At 37.7% G+C, this 23,145-nt stretch overlaps 3 protein-coding genes and 1 pseudogene across 4 annotated transcripts; 1 reads left to right on the top strand and 3 right to left on the bottom strand.

Moving 5' to 3' along the window:
• The first annotated feature begins 63 nt into the window (after positions 1-63).
• On the top strand, positions 64-5,750 carry LOC104093645 (PHD finger-containing protein 1-like). 2 transcript variants are annotated; one of them, XM_009599421.4, is made up of 6 exons: positions 64-210; positions 2,550-2,635; positions 3,648-4,370; positions 4,654-4,872; positions 4,944-5,068; positions 5,166-5,750. In XM_009599421.4, exons 1-6 carry the CDS (start codon positions 163-165, stop codon positions 5,549-5,551), a joined length of 1,587 nt encoding a protein of 528 aa, XP_009597716.1. In that variant the 5' UTR covers positions 64-162; the 3' UTR covers positions 5,552-5,750. The 2 variants fall into 2 exon arrangements, with proteins under 2 accessions (XP_009597716.1, XP_009597717.1); XM_009599422.4 differs by having other exon boundaries at positions 83-210; positions 3,614-4,370.
• A 1,403-nt stretch (positions 5,751-7,153) lies between these two features.
• Positions 7,154-7,889, bottom strand: LOC108944676 (probable serine/threonine-protein kinase WNK11; annotated as a pseudogene).
• A 1,854-nt stretch (positions 7,890-9,743) lies between these two features.
• On the bottom strand, positions 9,744-11,206 carry LOC138893035 (uncharacterized). Its single transcript, XM_070176804.1, has 3 exons — positions 11,180-11,206; positions 10,951-11,085; positions 9,744-10,280 (listed from the first exon to the last, which is right to left on the bottom strand). The coding sequence occupies exons 1-3, from the start codon at positions 11,204-11,206 to the stop codon at positions 9,744-9,746; spliced, it is 699 nt and encodes a 232-aa protein (XP_070032905.1).
• Positions 11,189-15,474, bottom strand: LOC104093644 (probable Histone-lysine N-methyltransferase ATXR5). The gene is made up of 6 exons (XM_009599420.4): positions 14,847-15,474; positions 14,589-14,669; positions 12,357-12,583; positions 12,152-12,252; positions 11,848-12,060; positions 11,189-11,659 (listed from the first exon to the last, which is right to left on the bottom strand). Exons 1-6 carry the CDS (start codon positions 15,244-15,246, stop codon positions 11,500-11,502), a joined length of 1,182 nt encoding a protein of 393 aa, XP_009597715.1. The 5' UTR covers positions 15,247-15,474; the 3' UTR covers positions 11,189-11,499.
• Between the last annotated feature and the right edge of the window lie 7,671 nt (positions 15,475-23,145).

The following is a 23,145-nucleotide window of genomic DNA, read 5'->3' as shown; positions in this document are numbered from 1 at the left end:
TATATATATAGCTTGGTCAGAATGTTTTTTTTCGCTCATTTCGATCACTTGAGTCTAAAAAGACCAACGTTCCGGACTCTACATATTCTTATATTGGCTCCACTTCACTTTCTCTCCATATTCTCTCTTTTTTCATTCATACTCTCCGCAAAGGAAGCTATAATGGATTCTTCCAAATGCGGGTCCGGGTCTGGGTCTGGTTCTGCTTCGGTAAAAACTCCTCTCTTTCTTTTCACCTTTTTTCATATGCCTACTGCTTTGATTTCTAAAGCTTTTTGAAGTTTTTAAGGAATCCCTTTTTTCCTATATGTGTTTGTTTAAACTATTTCACTGATAAATTACTTACATTATTTTCGACGAAGAAGGGTTTTGAAGATAAATGCATGCAACTGTGTTTCTTTTTTTTTTTTGGTTGAATATATTTTGATTTTGGGTTGTTGGGTGTTTGAGAGACGGTGGTGAATAGACTCTGTGTATGTGTGTGTGTGTTTGTAAGTTCTGCAGTCTCTACTTCTGTAGTTTCAGATTTCCCATTTGATTATAAACTTTGTGCACCTATTTTCGAAAGTAATGTGCTCCTCATATGCTTTTTTTTTTTTTTTTTTTCAATCTCCACTTTGCAAAGCATGAAAGTTGAATGTTGGAATTAAGGAGTGAAATGGAAAATAATGGAGGATTGTTTCTTTTTTAATTTAAGGGAGAATTTGGGGGCAGGGGCGGAGGGGATTTAAGATTTAAGCTTTGTGAGTTCAACATTTAATGTTCTTTAACATTGAATCTATTATATTTTTAAAATTAAGGTTCATATCTCTTAGGTATAATATCAAAGACCTCCCTCCAGGTTTTGCCTCATCACACTAACCTCCCTTGTGCTTTTCGATATTACGCTTAACTCCCTTATTTTGATTTTTGTAACAATTATATTAATTTATTTTCATTAACAGGAAAAAAAATATATCATCTGACTGATTTGCCTTTCTTCCTAACATTTTGCTCTTTTGAATTTATTTTAATGAACATCTTCTTCAACAACAGAGCTTTCACATAATCTTTGAGATGACTTTCACCACTTCTGTATGGTCACTGCTTTTCATATTCGAATTATTAAATTAAAATGACAGATATAAAAACATTCTGATAGAAGGAACAATAGTTAGATGTCTTTAATACCAATTAGTAGAGATTTCAATTGCCAAACATCACCAGATAGTAGAGTTTCAGTTACCAAACATGAGAAGGAAAAAAAGAAAGTAGTAATTAAAATAAGGAAAAAGAAAAACTTTAACTTTTCAAACATTCGTGACCTCATAGAGGAACATAAACGACGAGATTGTGCACACATCATCGGTGAGTGTCTTCATATGAAGATTAATTGCTTTTACATAGAAGATGATGAGAAGACCTATAAAATAGCTGAAGTGCACTAACATAGTCACGCCTAGCGTAACTTTTTCTGTTCTAAAGGAATTAATTGAAGAAGATATTCATTGAAATAAATTAATCAAAAGAGCAAATGTTAGGAAGAAAGGCAAATCAGTCTGAGCCTATTTTTTCCTATTTATGAAAAATAGATCAAAAATAATTGTTACAAAAAGATCAAAATAAGACAGGTAAATGTAATATAGCAAACCACAAGGGAGATTAGTGTATTGAGGCAAAACCTCTGAAATTAACCCTATCTCTTATTTGTTGCAATTTTAGTGATCTTTTACGCATAAATTATGCACCGCATCAAAAGTACGGGGTTCAGACGAACTCGGTACCAAAAGACTACATCCGCATCTGGGCAGGGGAGGGGAGGATCTTTCATTACATTTATAGTGAGAGTTTTGCTTAATGCTAAGTCTCGTGTCAAAGAAGAATTAGTTTCTTTGTTGATTGTGTAAAGTGGCCTGAATTTTGGTCGGGCCAAACAAAATAAGGCTATAAGGAAAAGCTTATGCTTTGTCTCAAGGATTACTCACCACCATTTTCCTTTTTATTTTTATTTTGTGCTAATTGATTGATTTTTTGAAAGGGGCTAAAATGATCATAAATAGAGGATCTCATTTTCATTTTGGCATATTGGATTCTAAAACAGAGAGTTTCTGTGAGAAAATATTAGGGGAGTACAAACACTTATGGATTCTTTCTCAGTGTATCTATATTTGGGGTTGATTAGAGTTTTTTTTAAAACTAATTTTATGCTCTATTTCTATACAACAACAACAATAAGTATGTCTCAATCCCAAACAAAGTTAGGTTATGCTCTTTTTCTATAATTTATGATATAATTGTATTGCTCCCCTTTGCCTGTCGAGGTAGGCTTATTGGTCGAATCTTGTAAATTCATGTGATAGCCTTTTGACATATTCACAGGACTTCTATTTTGCCATTTTGTTTTGTGCAAGATTTAGGAGCTTCAAGTTTCTTACATTAGAATTGTTTGAGGTCAATAAGATAAATTCACCAATGTGGTTATCGAAAAAGAATTATCTTCATCAGCACTTGTTCATCGATTTTACAACCTTACTGCTCACTTGCATTTTCTTTTTCTTTTTTTTTCTTAGAGAACTGTTTGTCTAACATGTGGGGATGAAGGAGATGCCAAGCTTCTTATTTACTGCTTCAAGTGTCACGATTCTGCTGTACACCAGTATGTTTCATCAGTAAATTAGTATTCAATATTCTTTATATTTCTGGTGGATATAAGCGATTGAAATAGGTTAATATCAGATATCATAGTTTTTCTTGGGCAGTTTACTCATCAGCATTCTTGCCTAGTTTTGTGACTGCAAATGTTTGTTTCATGTTTTTTTTAAAAATTATTTTCCATCTCATTTGAGTGGCTTATTCTATGTTTCTACCTACCAAATTCCACTTGTAGCTCGTAGCTTCAAAGCAGAACCCCATTCTCTCTCTGAACAGATTTCCAGTGATATATGAGCAATTGAAACAGGTTCATTTATGATATTATAGTTTTTCCTGGCCTACTTACATCATCAGCCCAATTGTTGCCTGGTTTTGTCGCTGCAAATGTTTGTTTCTTGTTATTACGTTATTATTTTCCTTTCATTTGAGTAGTTTATTTTGTTTTTGTACCTACCAAATTCTACTAGTAGAAAATCACAGCTTACAAGATTTTGAATGTTGTTGGAAACAAAACGTCTTTCATATCTTTACAATTATTCGTAACTAAATCAGAGTCAAAATGCCTGATGCAACAGAATCACTGTATGAGTGAACAATGCCAGTTGTAGAGTTTATGGATTTCCTTTTTTTTAGCCCTTTGTATACTATAGAATATAACTCGTAGTGTAACATCAATTAAGAACTGATTAAAGGTCTTCGTCCTCTCTTCTAAAGAGGTAATCCTTAGCTCCACGTTCCTATGATCATACTTTTTCTTTTCTCCTTTCTCAGATTCTAGCAAAAATTCCGATGAATGTTTTTGGTCTGAATATTTCCCTTCTGTTATTGCATGCGCATCTAAATGCCCACTATTGGCTTCAATATCACGAATGTGTTTTGGTCTGTATATTTGTCGTGCTGATATTGCAATGTGCATCTAAATGTGCCTATACTTGCTTCAATATTACACCACAGGCTCTGAAAAAGATTATTATCTCTGCAGGAGCATTTCATTTCGTTGTTCTTTACTTTTGCAGCTATTGTCTAGAAAAATTCTCCGTTGATAATGACAGTATCGATTGGATATGTTGGGATTGTGCTCTCACAGTTGCTAAGGTCGAAGGGTTGAGAAAGAGTGAACGGATAACTGTGCAAAAGTTTCGTGCTATTGATGTTCGAATGGAATGGGGAAGAAAGCTTAACAGTTGTAAACTAAAAGCTAAAAGAATAGATAAGGCTAAACATGATGCAATTGGAGCAGTCCAATCAGCTACAACCCATAGTCCTTTTCAGTGTTTGCAAAAGGAGAGGCCTTCATTTCATGAAACTAAAGAAAACAAAGACATTGGAGAACGATGTGGAGATGTATGCTATTCTGAACAGCAAATTGAATCAGTAAAAGCAGGGAACACTCCACTAGTAGGAAAGCGCCAGGAGGCTTATTGTTTAACATTGAACAAAGAGGAAGATGGAATGGTGCAAAGTTCTCAATTTAGAGGTGACTCTTCTCTGCGAGATCCAAAGAGTGCTCAATCGCCTATTGAAATTGGAAAACAGCAAGATATGAGAAAGCGAAGGAGGAGGTTTGTAGTTCTTGATGATGACAGTGATTCTGAGGGAGAGGGTGGGGCAGTTGGTGGATATTTTTCTTCTTCAATCTCTGATGAGCATTATATTCCACTCGACAATTCATATAATGGACCTCAATTAGAATCTGCGAATTATTTGCCTGCGCAGCCAGTTATTGAGCCCCTTTGGAGGTAACACTTTAACTTCCACCGCTTTAGAACTCATACCTCACTTTAGATTTGCCTCCCTATGAAAGGCTTTTTCAGCAATTGCCACAAGCACTTAGATCTTTATTTCCTTTTCTAGGCGATTAGTTCTCTCTGCTATTGCCTCTCCACCCCTCTTCCCCCAACTTCTTGGTGCAACCTTTATCTGTTGTTTTTAAAAGAAGAAAACAAAATATTAGTAGGATTCTTTTTTGAATTCAAAAGACAAAAAAGAATTATTTATTCACAGTCTTTATGTTAACTGTAGGGGATGTTTTCTCTTCAATAGAGAAAGGGAAACCAGTATAAATATCTTAGCTCATATATCAGACAAAGCCTGTGAAAATGCAGCTAAAGCAGCAAAGGGGCTTCCAATGAATCTTGATGTAAAAATTCTGGCCAAGAGTGATGTATGGCCGAAGAGTTTCCTGAGGTCGCCACCAACAGACAACAGTATTGCTCTGTATCTCTTCCCCGAGCTTGAAAGGTAACTTGTTATTGTAATTCACTCATTCAACATTATGATCTGGAACTTTGTCTGATAATACTGTTTTAAAGGGATGAAAATTGTTATGATGCTCTGTTGGAAGAGGCAATTGAAAATGATCTCGCAATGAGCGCCACGATTGATGACTTGGAGATGTTGATATTTTCATCTCGTGAATTGCCACAGAAAGACTGGAGTAAGTGATGAATTTCTACCTCCCAAGTCTTTATTTGCTTCCCACTGAACCAAGATATGAGTAGTATTCAAACACTTAATAAAGCTTCAACTTGCAGGGATTCGTAGAAAATACTATTTGTGGGGCGTGTTTAGAGCCAAGCGACATTCACGTCCAAATATACCGACACTGACTGCTAACTTCATTGCACAAAGTAGCAGCACCCAGAATGCAGCCCAGAGTTTGATGAGTCCGTTGAGCGTATTGGAAGGTGTGAATAGTCGGGAGGACTTGGCAAGTCCCTTGAGCTCCTGTTCTAACAGTATTTCTACAAAAGATTCTCCTGATATGTTGAACGCAAAGAAGCAAGCTGTTGAACAGCAGCATGACAAATGCAGAATACAAACAGCATGTGATATTTATGTCTCTACACAAGGTGAAAAGTTGTCTCTCATTTGCAACAAAGGGGTAATGTTCATAACTGTACAGCCCTCTTTTGTGTAAAAATAGTCTTGTAAACTTCCAAAGTACTGAAGAATTTCCTTATCAACATCATAATAGCCTGAAGTGCACCTTTCTTAGCGTTGAATTTCAAAGTTTACTAGGAAAGCGGCGTTTTGAAATATAAAGTAAAATGATGTATTATAACTGAATTATTCATGATACGCCTATTAGATAATCAAAAATCTGGAATTTAACAATAGTGACTTCTCAATTCATTAATCTTCCCAAAATCTATGGATTATTATGCTGTATATTTCATTGCCTACTTCATTAATCTCAAACGAGAGAGCAGTAGAAGATAATCCGCTTGAAATTCGATAACGTTTAGATTTTAAAGGATTAACTCTTACGAGACGGATAGAACCTCGTCTTTTTACACAATTCATACAACGAAAAGTCCGTGAGAATAGAACAGTTCCTAGAGGGAAACTGAATTAATTAGTTGGGGCAGTGAGTTTGATATACCAAATGCTTAAACAAAAAAAGGTATTATGGGCAATTTACAGCTATGTATTATAGAACCTCTCTAGCATGTAACAATACTATTTAATATATAGTATACTTTCTCACTGCAATCTTGAAACTGCTGAATGTAATAATCAGTAGTCCAAAATAGAAGGACTAGGAATATAATACAGGGGTTAGTCAAAGCATGTACGTAAAACAGTAACAAATTTAACACTACAGTGACATTTTCTGTTTCCTTCTTTGGCCGTAATTGGGAAGAAAAGAACCGCACAAGCACAAGTGAGCAGTAACATGGAAGGTGACAGAAAACAAGAAAACAGCATAATGGGAAGAACATATGCATTGGCACAACTGTGGCACTTATGTATTGCTAGTTGCTACAGAGTAATGATTTAGATGGAATGCAAACAAAGTGTCACTTTGAATATTAATAAGAAAAAGAAGCTACATATAAGATGTAAACCTGCGGACTTAAATAGAGATACTTCTAATGGCGTGATGCCTTTTGAGAAAAATTCTGCGGACTTGCCCAAAGCCGACGCCCGACAGTATTTAGTGTCTTTGGACTGCCATAACCTTACAAACTGGTATGAAACTAGATGGGTATGCAGATGGCAGAGTAGCTCTCATTTTGCAGTCTAGTGATTGGTCAGAATTTTGTGGCCAATTGCACAAAAATATGGTACCCATAAGAATTTTGTGACGATCACCATAACTTGCAAAATTATGGCAACAGTCAGATGTTTGACAAATAAGACTTGCCCAAGAATTTCTGACCAACATACTTCAAAATTCTGACCGGAGACTATTTTTTCAAGATTTTTCTTACAAGGATCAAAATTTAAACAGTGACACCAAATGATCCTATCTGTGTCATTCTCCCCAAGAAGAACTCTGTGGGCTTTAATTAACAATAAATACTCTGATTATGTGACTGGCACACATTTTTTATTTATTTAAATTTTTTATAAACCAAATCTTTTCCTTTCCAATCAAATCGGTGAAACGAATGCTCAGTGTATGAACAACAATAATATTGTGAGCTCTCCTACAGCTAACTTTTGAACATATAATAAATACTGCCTCAAATGTATAATAGACATTATCTTTTTGTGATTGAACAAAATAGCCATGACAGTGAATAAGACTATTTCTCAATGAAGAGAAGGACAACTAGATAAACTTCTCCAAAAGAAGGAAAAAAAGAATACTCCTAACATTTACTGCAAATTAGTTATAAATAACCATTTTGTAGTAACATTTTTTTACCAAACAAAAGAATAAACAGAAAAAGCAAGTAATTAATAATATTACCTGTCCAACATTGCCATTAATGAAGACGTTACTGGAATTGAGATCCCTGTGAATAACACAAGGTTCATGTGTATGCAAATAATCCAAACCCTTGAGAATCTGCTTGGACCACTTCTTTACCGCCTTCATCGACACATGTTTGTGTTTATTCCTATACTCCCTCAAATTCCCGGACGTACAAACCTCCGTTATGAAATTCAAAGTGTTCCGATTCTCGTCCCTCCAAACAGAGTACAATGCGATTATGTTCTTTTGCTTTAAGGTTTTCAATAGCCGGACTTCCGAGTATAACCGGTCAATCACCGGCTGATCGTCCATGAAATTGCGTAATTTGACTTGATTCCATGCTACTTCAATCCCTTCTTCTTGATCAAACGCTCTGTACACTTTTTTCACCGCTCCATAGCCTAAAAGCTCGTCGTATCGCCCCTATCTACTCGTGGGCTCCACCTCCACGAACGGCTCCGAGTCCTGATCCGATGGATCCACGCTCACGCTCTGCACCATGTAGCGCGAACGTTGCGGGGAAAAACGAAGCTGTAATCTTTTGCTTTTCTCAAAAGTAACGAAACGGAACAATAGGCATGGGAAAAAAGACTGTCACAGAAATTGATAACTATACAACAATAACAGTATAATCTCATTAGTGGGTCTAGAGAGCATAGTTTGTTTGTACGCCAACCTTACCCCTATCCTGGGGTAGAGAGGCTGTTTCCGATAGACCATCGGCTCGAACTCACACACTCTTGGTTGGAAGTGGAGGGTGCTTACCACTAGAGCAATCCACTCTTGTCAAGTAATAGAAATACCCCTCAAGATATGAGGCCTTTTTGGAAAAATTGCGCATGCTTGACCCGAAGCAAATAGTATCATACTATGCTAAGAGTGTCCTTGCATTGGCTTAACCCAACGATCACGACTTAACCGTTAAAAAGATGAGAGTAACAGTAAAGATGTCGAGTAAAATTTTGCCAGTGGGAATAAATGTTACAGAAAAATTTAAGGTAACAGAACAAACATCTCCTATCTAAATTATTGTGGAGGTTCAGTGCAGGACAAAGTGAAGAAGTATGGTAGAAGAAAATTAACGCCAAGTATGGCATGTAGAGGGAATGGTACATACTAAGAATTTGTGTAATGAATTCTACAATTTGGTGAAGCTCAAGACACTGGTTGGAATTGCTCCTCTTAAAGACACTTCAACTGAACATTATGGTCTTGCAATTCGTAAAAAAGCCACTACTGCAGAGAGTAAAATCGGAAATGCTTGGGACACACGTTTTAGTAGAAGTTTACGTGACTAGGAATTGTGAATAGTATCAGTGGCCGGAGCCAGAAGTTCATACAATGTAAGGAGATTCAAAAAAGTAAAAGAATGTCACACCTAGTATTTGAACTAGCGATCTAAAGTAATTTTTGAATCCCTATGCCATTACACTATAAACTTTTCTTATGTCAAGGGAATTCAACAGTTTATATATAACAAAAAGGTATTTTGTTTTCGCCCTATTTGCACAGTAAAATTTTCCAAAAGGGATTCAATTTAACAGCCTTGGCTCCACCTACCTAGACTCCTGAATAATTTTGTTAGAAAGCTAGAAGGCCTTCTAATGCAGAGAGGACGACCTCTGCTGTGATGTGACTGACCTCCAGACGAGGCACTGCTAAAACCACCTGAACCACGGGGCCTCTTGGCCTTCCGCTCGAGCCTGCGGGAAATGGTTTATGTGGAGAGCTAGAAGGTTTTCCAATGCAGAGAGTAGAAATGGAAATGTTTGGGACATATGTTTAGAAGTTTACATGACTAGGAATTGAGAAGGATAGTTCAATTTTATGGAAAGATACAAGAGACTCACTTGAACACCGTGGTCTTGCAATTTGTAAGGCAACCAATGCAGAGAGTAGAAATGGAAAATCCTTTGAGCATCTGTTTAGAAGAAATCAGAATCTGATTCTCTTATGGAAGCAGATAAAGTAGACAGATTCTCATTAAAGTTATATTACAACATCCTAATCAGCACATGCACAATAGAACTGATTTGGACTGGGAAATTAATAACAACAACAGTGACAAACCCAGTGAAATCCCACACGCGGGTCTGGGGAGGGTAAAGTGAACGCAGGCCTTATTCCTACATTATGACGGTAGAGAGGCTGTTTCTGAAAGACCATCGGCTCAAGAAAAATGAATAAAGCAATAAACAAACAGTAGCAACAACAAGGTAATAAGACACGGAAGCAAATGGTGCAACGTGCAATAACAAATATCTAAGAATACGACGCTATCAGAAATGAGCCAATCCGGTTGGAAATAATGACACATCGTGTAATAGCAAGGGGCTATGAATAGGGATATACAAGACTAGTACTAATACTACTAGAAAGACTAGACAAAACTCTAGACTGCCTATCAACACACAACCCTAATCCTTGACCTCTCCACCCTCCTATCGAGGGTCATGTTCTTGGTAAGCGGAAGTATAGCCATGTCCATCCTAATCACCTCACCCCAGTATTTCTTAGGCCTTTCTCTACCCCTCCTCTGACATGCCATGGTCAACCTCTCACACCTCCTAACCGGGGCATCAGGGTCTCTCCTCTTCACATATCCAAACCTCCTCAGTCTCGATTCCCGTAACTTATCATCTATAGGAGTCACGCTCACCTTGTCCCGAATATAATTATTTCTAATCTTATCTCTCCTGGTATGCCCACAAATCCATCTCAACATCCTTATTTCCGCTACTTTCAACTTCTGGACATGCGATTTCTTGACTGGCCAATACTCGGCTCCATACAACATGGCCAGTCTAACTACCGCTTTATAGAACTTGCCCTTAAGTCTAGGTGACACATTCTTGTCACACAAAATACCAGAAGCGAGCCTCCATTTCATCCATCCCGCTCCAATACGATGTGCGACATCCTCGTCGATCTCCCCGTTACCCTGTATCACAGACCCAAGATATTTGAAACTCTCTCTTGGGGATGACTTGTGTATCAAGCTTCACTAAACTTCTGCTTCATGTGCCCCAACTCTAAACTTACACTCCAAGTATTCTGTATTTGTCCTGCTCAACTTGAAACCTTTAGATTCCAGGGTTTGTCTCCACACCTCTAACCTAGCATTAACCTCACAAAGCGTCTCGTCAATCAACACTATGTCATTGCAAATAACATACACCATGACACCTCTCCTTAAATGTGTCGCGTCAACACATCCATTGTCACGACAAATAAAAATGGGCTAAGAGTTGATCCTTGATGCTACCCCATCACCACTGGGAAATAGTCCGAGTCTCCTCCCACAGTCCTCACCCGAGTCTCAGCTCCATCGTACATGGACCGGGAAATTAATCCAGAGAGGTAAAGCACCAGTAAAGGTGACCTGCTTTACTTGGATAACCACATGTGAAGCATGATAAGGGACTTCAATACATGCATTAGATGTTACACGTGCAGAAGCTGCGATGAGAACTTAAGATATCAGTTTCTACATTGTCATTCAGTTGTCCATTATAGCATCTGGTCTTGAACATTTTTGGTGTGCAACAATGATGCATAAGAATGTTAATGGCATCCTAGAAAGTTTGACAGAGACAGGATAAGGAAATTACAGGTGCTTTGACATCGATGGACTTTGCTGATCTACGATTCTCATAAGGAAATCTAATTATCATGAGTAACTTGTCAATATTCACCTGGTGCTGCTTTTGTAAATAATCCAATTTTATTAGGAAAAACATCTGTGGCTGTAGAATCAGCAGCATTCAAAAGGTAACCATCTAAAGATGCCTTTACATTAACCAAAAATGGTCAAGAATGGACAATAAAAGAAAGAAGCACCTCTAAAACTCTGTAAAACTGAGCCATTTTTGTGCTTAAAATAAATTTATGAGATTAAGGTCTACAAATGTCAATGTATAACTGAAAGTCACAATGTCACCTAGCAACTTAAATCTCCAAAACTGTCCGGACTCTGACCGGAATTTTCTCCTCTGTGGTGTATCTATCTGCATCTAAATGGCCACCATTCAGCTCTACACCTTGAAAATCAAGAAAAGGAAAAAGCGAAAAAAGGCTTTAACTTGAACTAGTTGTATAGGTATTGAGAAGAAAGAATCTCCTGATCCTAGGCTCACTAGGAAAGCTACATAAGGTAAAATTTAAACAAAATGATGTGTTGGATATTCATGCTCATATCCATTATAATCATAGTACAGCCGCTCTCCCTTAGCTATATCACGAACCGCAACCAAAAGAACGCGGCATTCACCATTTACATTGTATCTCACGCATTTCAGGTTCTGCTTCTTCTTACCCTCCCTGCAAAAATTGGAATAGTCTCAAGAACAGTAGGCTGGTTATTTCAATTCTTATAAGATTTATCGACATGATATGGTGGTTCAGCATATCACAGAAAGAAAAGACTTCAGAAAGCCAAGACATATGGAGGAGAAACGATGGAGACAATGATTGAGCTTAAGGAGGTTAGGTTGAGGCTACTGGCTTACGGTGTATGGTTATTTATGCCATTAATGAACCGAGTAATGTTTCCACGCTTATCAGGGCAGATAACGAGACTTCTTGATGGGTCTCTAGCTAAAAGAAGGGTCATCATGCTATCACAATCGTCCTCCTGCCGATTCCTGATATAATCCACTTCGCCAGTGTATTCTGCTATTATTGTCAGGTCCTTTATAGGCCCATCAGCTTCTACAGTATAGCTGCATTAATAAGACAACGTTTACATTCTATGTGCAAATAGAAAACAAACAGAGAATAAATGCACGAATAAACTAAGTTAACTAGGCGTACCCTTCACGAGAATCAAAAACTACCATGAGAGGAGGCCATTCGCCTCTTTTGCACATAGTTCTGCACTGCTCCAGGGTTTCAGTATCTTCTTTTGAGAGAACCTGATACAAGAGGAAAACATTGCATGCTGAAGTATGATCTAACACATTTATAACATTCAAAAAGTTATAGAATAGACCGACCGACTATAGGACTGAGAGCAAACCTGCATTCCACCACTTTCAAACTTAGCACAGTTAGCAGATCTAGGAGCCATATCAGGCATGTAAGTAAGCTCATCGCTGAATTCCATATTGAGAGCCGTCAGTGCAGAAGCAAGAGATGTCATTTGAACTCGCCTCCGGGGAGGATCTTCTGTTGGAGTAAATGGCAATAGCCTTCTGCGTCTCTTGTGGAAAACTAGTGAGCAGCGCTTCCGACGTTTTCTGCTATCTGTTGACAATGTAAACAGGGAAGGATGGAAAATAAGAAACTAACAATAACTTCTGAATGTATAAGGAAACAATTTCGCTGGCTTGCAATGGATTACAAGGATCTCTTAGCAAAGTATATATACGGACACCTCTGATATTAGAAAACAAATCTGCTTGCAATGAAGTGTAAAATCTCTTCTATACAAGTCATCAATTTACATTCTCCGAAACAGAATGACGAAAAAATGAGCATTATAGCATGAGATCAGGAAAAGAAGAAAAACACAAGGAAGTACAAGTGTAACTCATCTTAGTTTCAAATGTAATATTTGTACATAGATCTTCCTAGACAAGGGACATAAGAACAACTTTGACATTATTTGCTAAAAATGGTCTAGGATTTATAGCAATCTAAATAAAAATGGTCTAGTATAGGATATATATCTAATTGGATAACACTACTTACCGAAGGGGAGCCTTGGCACAATGGTGAAATTTGCCGCCATGTGACCAAGAGGTCACAGTTCAAGCTGCGGGAATAGCATCTTAAAAAAATGCAAGGTAAGACTGCGTACATAAGACCCATTGTGGTTAGGCCTTTACCTGGATCCAGTGCACAGCGGAAGCTTAACGCACCGGGCTGCCCCTTATTTCGGATAACATTACTTAGCAATAAGTCAACTAAGGAGAAAAATGAAGTGCAGCACTGACAAATGGCTCTTTACTGAATTGAAGCATCAGTGAATTGACAAGCATATGTTCATATTTTACCAAGCAATTTCTGAGCTAACCACTGCTAAGTGCTATCACACTATATTATTAACTGAAATATGCAAATCATACTTTTGTCAATAAGGATAGGTTCCTTAATGAATTTGGTAAGTAGTTGCATGAGTGCTTCCCGCAAGCATAATACTTACCTCATACATGAGTGGTTTGATAAAAGCATATATCAATCAACAGCCAACTAAGCCTCAATCCAAACTAGTAGCCGGATGCGGAGAAAACAGAATGCTCTACAGACAAGCATATACCATATTTGTCTGATCAGTGCAGAAAGTTGATAAAAAAACATGCTCATTAAGACAGGTTAAACGTCTTTCATACGTGCACAAGTATAGCTATCACAATGGCAACAGTCACATTTTAGACATTAGAACATCTAAGAAAGTAATCTTTTGTCAATTATACCTTTTCTTTTTCTTGAAACTTTTGCTCTGAAAGCAGTTATGCTGTTGTAATGTGTTAGCTTCATGGGTTATTCAATTCAAAGGGACAAATTAAGAAAAGAACGACAACTTATGGTTCCTTCAGAATAATTCAGAGATTACTCTTTTATTACTTCTTTTGCAAATCGCTTTAGATAATCAAATGACATCAGACAAAAGCTATACTGCAAAGACAGAAAGACAATTATTAACAAAAATTCATATGATCAAAATGATAAGTTTACTGTAAGATTTTGATTCCACCATCAAATTTTGGGATCATCAATGCTGACCTATAGAAACTCATCGATCCACCAACTTGAAACTAAAAATAGAAACAAAGGAGAATATTCGAAAAACTTTAATCGATATCAAAAGAGCAAGTGGGAATCAAACTCTATCAACCAAAACATAAATTACATAAATCGGAAAAGATAGACAAACATTCATTACTATATAAAGGGATGATTTTGCACTCCCCTCTCTAGGTTTAAGAGGGCAAGATTCATGTTCTCCTCCAAACCCTCTTTTTATGAGTAGGCCTTTCTTAGTAGCAAAATAATCGCAGCTCACGTTTAAGTTTGGAGGGTTTAGTTTCCTAAACTAGCTGGATCGGCTATATGAATCCTCTGTCTCCATACTCTAAACACAAACTTAGTATTACAAAAATACATCAACGTCAACCAATCGGCTATAAACAAAACTTAGTATAACAATAGTACATAGACATCAACCAAAATACCAAAATGTTCGATCATGATCTCCAGCGTGTTTACATAACCTATCCCGATATAAAAATTACAACTTTTCAGTTACCTTGAGCAGATGTACATTTTACCATCACTTGACTGCCTTTCTGAATCCCAAAGAAATCAACTATCTTCTTTTGTGAAAAACCTAAAAATCCACAAAAACAAAAATTAACAAATAGTCCATTTTATCACTTGCTTGATCACACAGTTGCACTTATACATGATACATCAAAAATACAATCATGCATACAAACACATTTTTATTTGTTTCATTTTAAAAAAAGTCATCTTTTTACTTTTGTTTTTGTTTTTCAGTTCGTACTTTTGATTATGCGATTTTGATCACCAGAGCAATAAGGACAATGCCAGGGTCCAATTGGAACGCGAACTACAATAGGCCGAAGGCATAACATATGAAACCCTTTGTTACATTTATCACACAGTAACAGCTCCTCCGGCCTTTCCCCTGAGCCACATTGCTCGCACAAATCAGCCTCGCCGTCGTCTTCGCTGTCGTCGTCCGGCGGCAACTGCACGCGCTTCGCCACTCTCATGATCTCTTCCATCGACCTGAATTTCTTCGGCGGCGGCGATACCGATAACCTCGGCCGCGGACGCCGTCGCCGGCGGTAGCTCTCCGATGAGTCAGCTGAAGGACGGAGTTTCCTTTGAGCTACCGGTCTCGATAACGCCCTCGGCGATGCCGAGCTCGGTGGAGCCATTGATAATTAGCGGCGAAATGAGGACACTGTTGGATAAAGATTATTTCTTAGAGGGTGAATTGGGAATGAGAAACGATAGAGTCGTTAATTTTCAATTTCGAATTTCATTTTTTCTGTTTAATTTAGCACACTGTGAGGCCTTTTTTGTTTTCTTTTTATCTTTTGTTGCAGAGAGTGTTGTATAGAAAAGGAGAAGCGAAAATGGAAAAGAAGGAAAGAGACGATACCCACCCACCCACGCAAACCACACACCCTTAGACCCCCCCCCCCCCCCATGGTAGGAAAAGGGTTGCGGGAAATTAGGTGTGACACTGAATGACGTGGTGGAAGGTGATTGATAAGGGCTAATGTGCACCGTCTCAGCGCACGGAATTTAATGTGCGCATTGTGCCGTGTTTCTAGTTTAAAACACTATTTAGCCGTTAAATGGGGCTTTGCTTTAGGCATTAGAGGAAACAACCGGGTAAAAGTGACAGTTTTTGACATTATTTGGAGGCTGAATGTAATTTGAGTAACTTCTTGTGTGTTACTTGTGAAGTTCAGAGAAAATCGAACTGCAAAATGCAAATAGTACATCTAAAAATTCCAAGAGATTTTGGTCACATTTAAATTTTGTTATATTTTCTAATTTCTTTTTTCGTTCTTGATATAGCTTACATCTCATGAATTTAAGGTAGGAACACTAAAGATATTGATTCGATTTATCGTTGTTAGATTATTCTAAATGTTAACAAGATTTATTATGTAATAAAAGAAAATTAACTTCAGATTTTAGTAATACTATTTTTTGGTAAGAAATTGGACTTATAGTTTTAGTAATACTATTTTTTTGGGCAAGAAATTTAAATATCATTTCATTTTTGTTTAGCAAGAGAGATTATGAATTAATTAGTTTTACTTCGAATCAAAAAAAAATTCCGTAACCTTCAAATATTTTATTGATGTAGAGAGAAGTTAATATAAGTACCCGTCGATAATAATTGCAATATCCTCCTTCTCAAATTATAGTATTAACTTGTGTTAATCATGGAAAATTATAGACGGTATAAATTTTAAAAAATATGTAATTATGGACAATACTTTATAACATGATCTTATCTAATAAAACAATTGATACTGGGTCATGATAATATATATAGACACTAAGACAATAGAAGACTAATCCAAGGTCACGACTCTTATGATATTGTCAATGTAGGCCAAAATATGGTAATGTAGTAGGAAATAACAAAAAATGGATTTCAAATATGTGTGAAAATTAACCCTCGCTCATGATAGATAAAATACAAGTTAACTTTGTTTCTATTAAGATAATTTGAATTCAACATACATAATATTAAATTATTAAAATATTATTGATATTGATATGCAACTTTGCACAATTTCTGAACCAGATAGACAAGTAATAAAATACGATTATAACGAATCTCATAAATGTCAACTTTTGACATTTATTTGGGAGGTGAATGTAATTTGAGTAACTTCTTGTATATTACCAGTGAACTTCTGAGAAAATCGCGCGAGTTGCAAAATGCAAAAAGTACATCTAAAATTTCCTTTTTATGGGATAGAAGAAAAGAGATTTTGGTCACATTTAAATTGAGTATATTTTCTATTTTTTCTTTCTTTCTTGTTATATCTTATATGTCGAAGTATATAAAGTTTTGAAATTTCACCATATATTGATCACCTCAGTCATACGATAAGATTGAATAAGGGTGGAGAAAAGACGGGAAGCTAGGTAGGGCTGACGCTGCATCTTACATCTCATGAATTTAAGATAGGAGTCGCACTATAGATATTAATTCGATTCATCTTACATATACGTTGTTAGATTATTTTAAATGTTAGCAAGTTTTATTACATAACAAAAAAAAAATAGACTTTAGATTTTAGTAATACTATTTTTTGGTAAGAAATTTGACTTCTGATTTTTGTAGTACTATTTTTTTGGGTAAGAAATTTATTTGTCATTTCATTTTTGTTTAGCAATAAAGATTATGAATTAATTAGTTTTACTTAGAATCAAATAAAAATCTTGTAACCTCCAAATATTTTATTGATCCGGAGAGAGGTTAATATAAGCACTCATCGATAATAATTTCAATATCCTCCTTCTTAGACTATAATATTAATAATTTTAATATCCTCCTTCTTAGATTATTGATGTGGAGAGAAGTTAGTATAAGCCCCGTCGATCATAAATTACATATCCTCATTCTCAGATTATAGTTTTAACTTATGTTAATCGTGAAAGATTCTATTTTATAAAATAAACGTTGAGCTAGCAAGTATTGATAGACGATAAAGATTTAAAAAACATGTAAATATGGACCATACTTTGTAAAATGATCTTATTCAATAAAGCAATTAACACCAAATCATGTAGTATGGACACTAAGATAGTAGAAGACTAATCCACGGTCACGAACTATTATAATGTCGTCGATGTAGGCCAAAATGTGATAGTGTAGCAAGAAATAACAAAATTCGCATTTCAAATATGTTAGAAAAACAACCCTCGCTCGTAATAGATAAAATAACAAGTTATTTATGTTTCGATTGAGATTTACTGAATTTAACATTCACAATATTAAATTACTAAAAATATTATCAATATTGATATGCAACTGTGCATAGTCTAAACCAGGTAGCAAAGTAATCATATCATATTATATTATAAGTATGAAGACTTAAACTAAAATTTATAAGACCGAAATAACTTTATAAAGTTGAGTGACTATAATACCCTTCCACATATTATTATTTCAAATATTATTTTGTACAAATATGTAAATATATATTATAAGAAAATTAATTAAAAAAAATATTTAATTGAAATAAAGACAAAGTTGGCAACCCTTTGATCTTCATCGTTAAAAAGTAACCTCCTATTAAATGTTAAATAATTCTCCACTTACATGAATGTGGTTAATTGGGAATCTTATTAAATGATGAATTATAACTACATGTTAATTTGTTGTAAACCATAAAGTTTAAACGTCAATTCCCTTCTATTTTTCATTTGTGATTTATTGGTTCGCTTTTATTTTTCAAAAAATTAACTTCTTCTAACCTTCCATCCATGTATCATCAGTTATGTAACGATTCAGCCGGTCGTTTTGAGTATTATAACCCCGTTCTCCTATTTACTACTCAATTTATGCTTTACAGTTGTTATGTGACTTGTCAGGGTGATTGGTTCGGGTACGGTGAGGTTTTGGAATGAACTGGAACACTTAGTTGCAAGGTTTAAATCTTAAGTTAAAATAGTGACCGAATGTCGACTTATGTGTAAACGACCACAGAATAGAGTTTTGATGAGTCCAATAGCTCTATATGGTAATTTTGGATTTAGGAACGTGTCCGAAAAATTATTTGGAAGCCCGTAGCTAAATTAGGCTTGAAATGACGAAAATAGAAATTTAAGTTTGGAAGTTTGACCGGGAGTTGACTTTTTGATATCGGGGCCGAAATCCAATTCTAAAAATTGGAATAGGTCAGTTATGTCATTTATAACTTGTGTGCAGAATTTGAGGTCAGTCGGACTAGATTTGATAGGTTTCGGTGTTGAATGTAGAAGTTGAAAGTTCTTAGTTTCATTAACCTTGAATTGGGATATGATTCGTGATTTTAGCATTTTTAGATATGATTTGAGGTTTCGACTAAGTTCGTATAATATTTTAGGACTTGTTGGTGTATTTAGTTGAAGTCCCGGGGGCCTCGGGTGAGTTTCGTATAGTTAACGGATTAAAATTTGGACTTAAACAACTGCTGAAAATTTTGGCCTTCTAGTGTAACCGCACCTGCGGAATTTAGCTCGCATGTGCGAGCTCGCAGAAGAGAGCTTGGTTGCGCAGAAGCGGAGGCAAGGGGAGTTGGGCAAGACCGCAGAAGCGGACTGCTCCTTCGCAGAAGCGAGTCCGCAGAAGCTGCAGCATGTCCGCAAAACCGGGACCGTATAGGCGGTTAGTTTTCCGCAGAAGCGGAACCCCTGGACAAATTACAAAACATAGGGGTTCCGACATTTTTTTCATTTTTGGACTTTCAAGCACGGTTTTGGGGCGATTTTCAAAGGGAATTCACGGAAAACTTGAGGCAAGTCACTTGTGATCATTGTTAGTCAATAATATTGGATTATCATTGAGTATTTTGACTAGATTACGTATTTTTGAGGTGAAATATGAGGATTTGGGCTTAGGGATTTCAAAATAAGAATTCAAGATTTGGAGGTCGAGTTGATGTCGGAATTTGATAAAATTGGTATAGTTGGACTCGTGGTTGAATGAACGTTCATATTTTGTAACTTTTGTCGGGTTCCAAGACGTGAGCCCTACAGACGATTTTTGGGTGCAATTTTGAATTTTATTGGAAAATTAATATTTTCATATGGAATCAATTCCTATAATTTATATTGACTGAATCAAATTATTTGTGACTAGATTCGAGGTGTTTGGAGACCGATTCGCGAGGCAAAGGCATAGCAGAATAAAGAATTACGCGGTTTGAGGTAAGTAACAGTTCTAAATTTGGTCTCGAGGGTATGAACCCCGGATTATATGTTATGTGATCGGTTTTGAGGTGACGCACATGCTAGGTGACGGGCGTGTGGGCGTGCACCGTAGGAATTATGATTTGGTCAAATTTCATGGAACTGTGTAGTTGAAAAATCTGTTGTTATTTGTACATTCTTCTTGTAGTAGAGAAATTGAACCACAAATCATGTTTAGATTATGTGTTGGCACTATAGGGACCCACAAAGGTCGTGTACATGTTGAATTATCTGCTAAATTATTTTTTTATACTCAGTCACAATTTACTTATTTATTTTATCTCAGTCTCTATTGTTCATTATTGATGAATCATATCATTGTTGTTCGGGCTGTTTTTCATGATTATTGAGAGTCCGAGAGACTGGAGAGATTTATGACTGAGTGAGGCCGATGACTTGATTGTGAGATATTATACTATAGCACGTGAGTTATCCGTGCAGCACATGAGTTGTCCGTGTGGATAGAGATATAATACTATAGCACATGAGTTATCCGTGCAGTACGTGAGTTGTCCGTGCGGATCCAGATATTGATACTATAGCACGTGAGTTGTCTGTGCAGTACGTGAGTTATCCGTGCAGATTCATATATTGATACTATAGCACGTGAGTTATCCGTGCAGATTATAGCGCTTGGACTGAAGGAGCCCCTCCGGAGTCTGTACATACCCCTAGTGAGCGCAGGTACCTACTGAGTGCGAGTGGTGAGTGCTGAGTGAATGGAATGGTTGAGTGACTGTGGTCCTGAGAGGATGCATTTGATTTCATTATTGCTGCACTTCAGCTGTCTTATACCACTGTTTTGAAAATTTCTGAGAGATATTATCTTATGTTTTAGTTGAACTTGACATGAAATTACTGTTTTGGCATTAAATATTGAACTTGAAAGCATGCCTACCTTGTTATGTTGGAAATTACTGTAATTGGACTCAGCTGTGAAGCTCGTCACTATTTTCAGTTCTTTATTTAGTATTGTTACTTGCTGAGTTGGTTGTACTCATACTACACTTAGCACTTTGTGTGTAGATCCAGGTATTTCCGGACATATTGGGTGTTGATTTCTTCGCACAAATGATTATCCAGAGACTTCGAGGTAGCTGCCGGTATTTCGCAGATCTCGTCTCTCCTTCCTTATCTTCTTGATTATTGTATTTGGTCTCAGACTATTATAGACCGTATTTTCCAGACTTGTGATGTATAGATACTCATGTACTCCGTGACACCCCGATAGTTGGGAATTCCGCATTTTATTTTGGGTTTTCTATCCCAGTTTTGCGAACTTTTACTATTAAAACTGCTTTAAATTCATTCTTGCTAAAAGTGTTAGATATATCTAGGAGAAATCAGCTTGCCTAGTACCATGTTGGGCGCCATCACGACATGTTAAAATTTTGGGTCGTAACAAGTTGGTATCAGAGCTTAGGTTACATAGGTCTCACGAGTCATGAGCAGGTTTAGTAAAGTCTTGCGGATCGGTACGCAGACGTTTGTACTTATCTTCGAGAGGCAGCTAAACCCTTAGGAAAACAATTTCACTTTCTTGTACTCTATTGTACGAATTTGTTGATATCAAAAATTAAATTTCTATTATTCTATTCTATCACAGATGGTGAGGACACGTACTACCAGATCGGACGGTCAGCCACCAGTTAGGGCCGCGAGAGGCCGGGGCCGTGGTAGAGGCCGGGGCCAAGGTAGAGGTCGAGGTGTAGCTTGTACAACAGTTGGAGCAGCACCTGTAGCACCACCAGTTTCTCTAGCGTAGGAGCAAATTCCAGATATAGTTGAGCCGGCGGGATCAGCTCAGGCACCAGCTGTGCCTATTGTAATTCCAAGCCTTCAAGAGGCTTGGGCCCAGATATTGACAGTTTGCACTGGCCTTGCTCAGGTGGTTTCGCCTCAAACCGCACCAGCCACTTCTCAGGCCGGGGGAGGTACGCATACCCATGTTTCCCGTACTCCAGAGCAGGTAGTGTAGAGACTTCAGATACCAAGGGGCGCTACTAGCCCAGTCGGCTGCAGGTGCTCAGGCCCCGGTAGTCCCCGTTATGGCAGGTGATGAGCAGAGGAGACTTGAGAGATTTGGGAGGCTTCGACACCCATCATTTAGCAGTGCTGAGTCAGATGATGCTCAGGGTTTTCTGGATAAGTGCCATCAGATACTTTAGACAACGGGTATTCTAGAGACCAGTGGGGTCCCGTTCACTACTTTTCAGTTTTTTGGGGCTCCCTTCAGATGGTAGGAGGATTATGAGAGGCGCATGCCAGTCGGTGCAGTGCCACTTACATGGAAACAGTTCTCTATTCTCTTTTTGGGGAAGTTCGTGCCGCAGTCTCGCAGGGAGGAGCTGCGTAGACAGTTTGAGCAGCTTCGGCAGGATGGCATGTCTATGAACCAATACGAGATGAGATTTTCTAAGTTAGCTCGTCACGCAGTTTGGTTGGTTCCCACTGATAGGGCAAGGATTAGGAGGTTCATTGATGGCCTCACGTATCAGCTGCGGTTGCTTATGACTAGGGAGAGGGTATCTGGTGCCACTTTTGATGAGGTGGTTGACATTGATCAGCAGATAGAGGTGGTCCATAGCTAGGAGCGTGGTGATAGGGAGGCCAAGAGGCCTCGAGGTTCGGGTGATTTTGGTGGGGTACCTTCTGGGGGACAGTCCTACCACAGTAGTCGTCCTTATAGGCCCACTCAAACGACTCATCTAGCTCATCGTGGTGCATCAGCTAGCCACGATTCTTATAGTGCTCACTCAGGCCAGTCTTTATTCAGTGCACTACCAGTGCAGAGTTCTTACCATGCCTCGTCCGCTCAGGCTTCTACAGGTAATTCCTCGGGTTATCAGGAGCAACAGTTCCGTCAGAGGAGGGGTTGTTTCGAGTGCGGAGAATTTGTTCATTTCAAGAGAGATTGTCCTAGGCTGTTGAGTGGGGCTCCACAGCAGAGTTCTCGGCCGACGGCACCAGCACCAACAGTTACACCACTCGCCCAGCCAGCTTGGGGTGGGGCTCAGCCAGTTAGGGGTCGCCTAAGAGGGGGAGAACAATCAGGTGGCGGTCAGGCCTGATTCCATGATTTTCCTGCCAGGCCAGATGCTGTAGCTTCAGATGCACTGATCACATGTATTGTCTCAGTGTGCCACAGGGAAGCTTCTATATTATTTGACCCTAGTTCTACTTATTCGTATGTATCATCGTACTTTACTCATTATCTGAATATGCCCCGTGAGTCCTTAGTTTCACCTGTTCGTGTATCTACGCCGGTGGGCGATACTATTATTGTGGACCATGTGTATCGATCATGTGTGGTAACTATTGGGGTACTGGAGACTAGAGTTGATATA

The sequence above is a fragment of the Nicotiana tomentosiformis genome, chromosome 5, assembly GCF_000390325.3.
Source record: "Nicotiana tomentosiformis chromosome 5, ASM39032v3, whole genome shotgun sequence".
Classification (NCBI taxonomy): Eukaryota; Viridiplantae; Streptophyta; class Magnoliopsida; order Solanales; family Solanaceae; genus Nicotiana; species Nicotiana tomentosiformis.
This window is presented reverse-complemented; position numbering and strand designations above follow the sequence as displayed.

Coding starts and splice junctions, on each gene's coding strand:
- LOC104093644 (XM_009599420.4), bottom strand. CDS start 15,246: ATGGCTCCACCGAGCTCGGCATCGCCGAGGGCGTTATCGAGACCGGTA. Junction 12,061..12,151: donor GTTTTTGATTCTCGTGAAGG/GTACGCCTAGTT, acceptor TTATTAATGCAG/CTATACTGTAGAAGCTGATG. Junction 11,660..11,847: donor GGCATAAATAACCATACACC/GTAAGCCAGTAG, acceptor CAATTTTTGCAG/GGAGGGTAAGAAGAAGCAGA.
- LOC138893035 (XM_070176804.1), bottom strand. CDS start 11,206: ATGGCTCAGTTTTACAGAGTTTTAGAG. Junction 11,086..11,179: donor AGTTTTACAGAGTTTTAGAG/GTGCTTCTTTCT, acceptor CTGATTCTACAG/CCACAGATGTTTTTCCTAAT. Junction 10,281..10,950: donor CCATCGATGTCAAAGCACCT/GTAATTTCCTTA, acceptor TCTGTGATACAG/GGTAACGGGGAGATCGACGA.
- LOC104093645 (XM_009599421.4), top strand. CDS start 163: ATGGATTCTTCCAAATGCGGGTCCGGGTCTGGGTCTGGTTCTGCTTCG. Junction 2,636..3,647: donor CACGATTCTGCTGTACACCA/GTATGTTTCATC, acceptor TTACTTTTGCAG/CTATTGTCTAGAAAAATTCT. Junction 5,069..5,165: donor ATTGCCACAGAAAGACTGGA/GTAAGTGATGAA, acceptor TTCAACTTGCAG/GGATTCGTAGAAAATACTAT.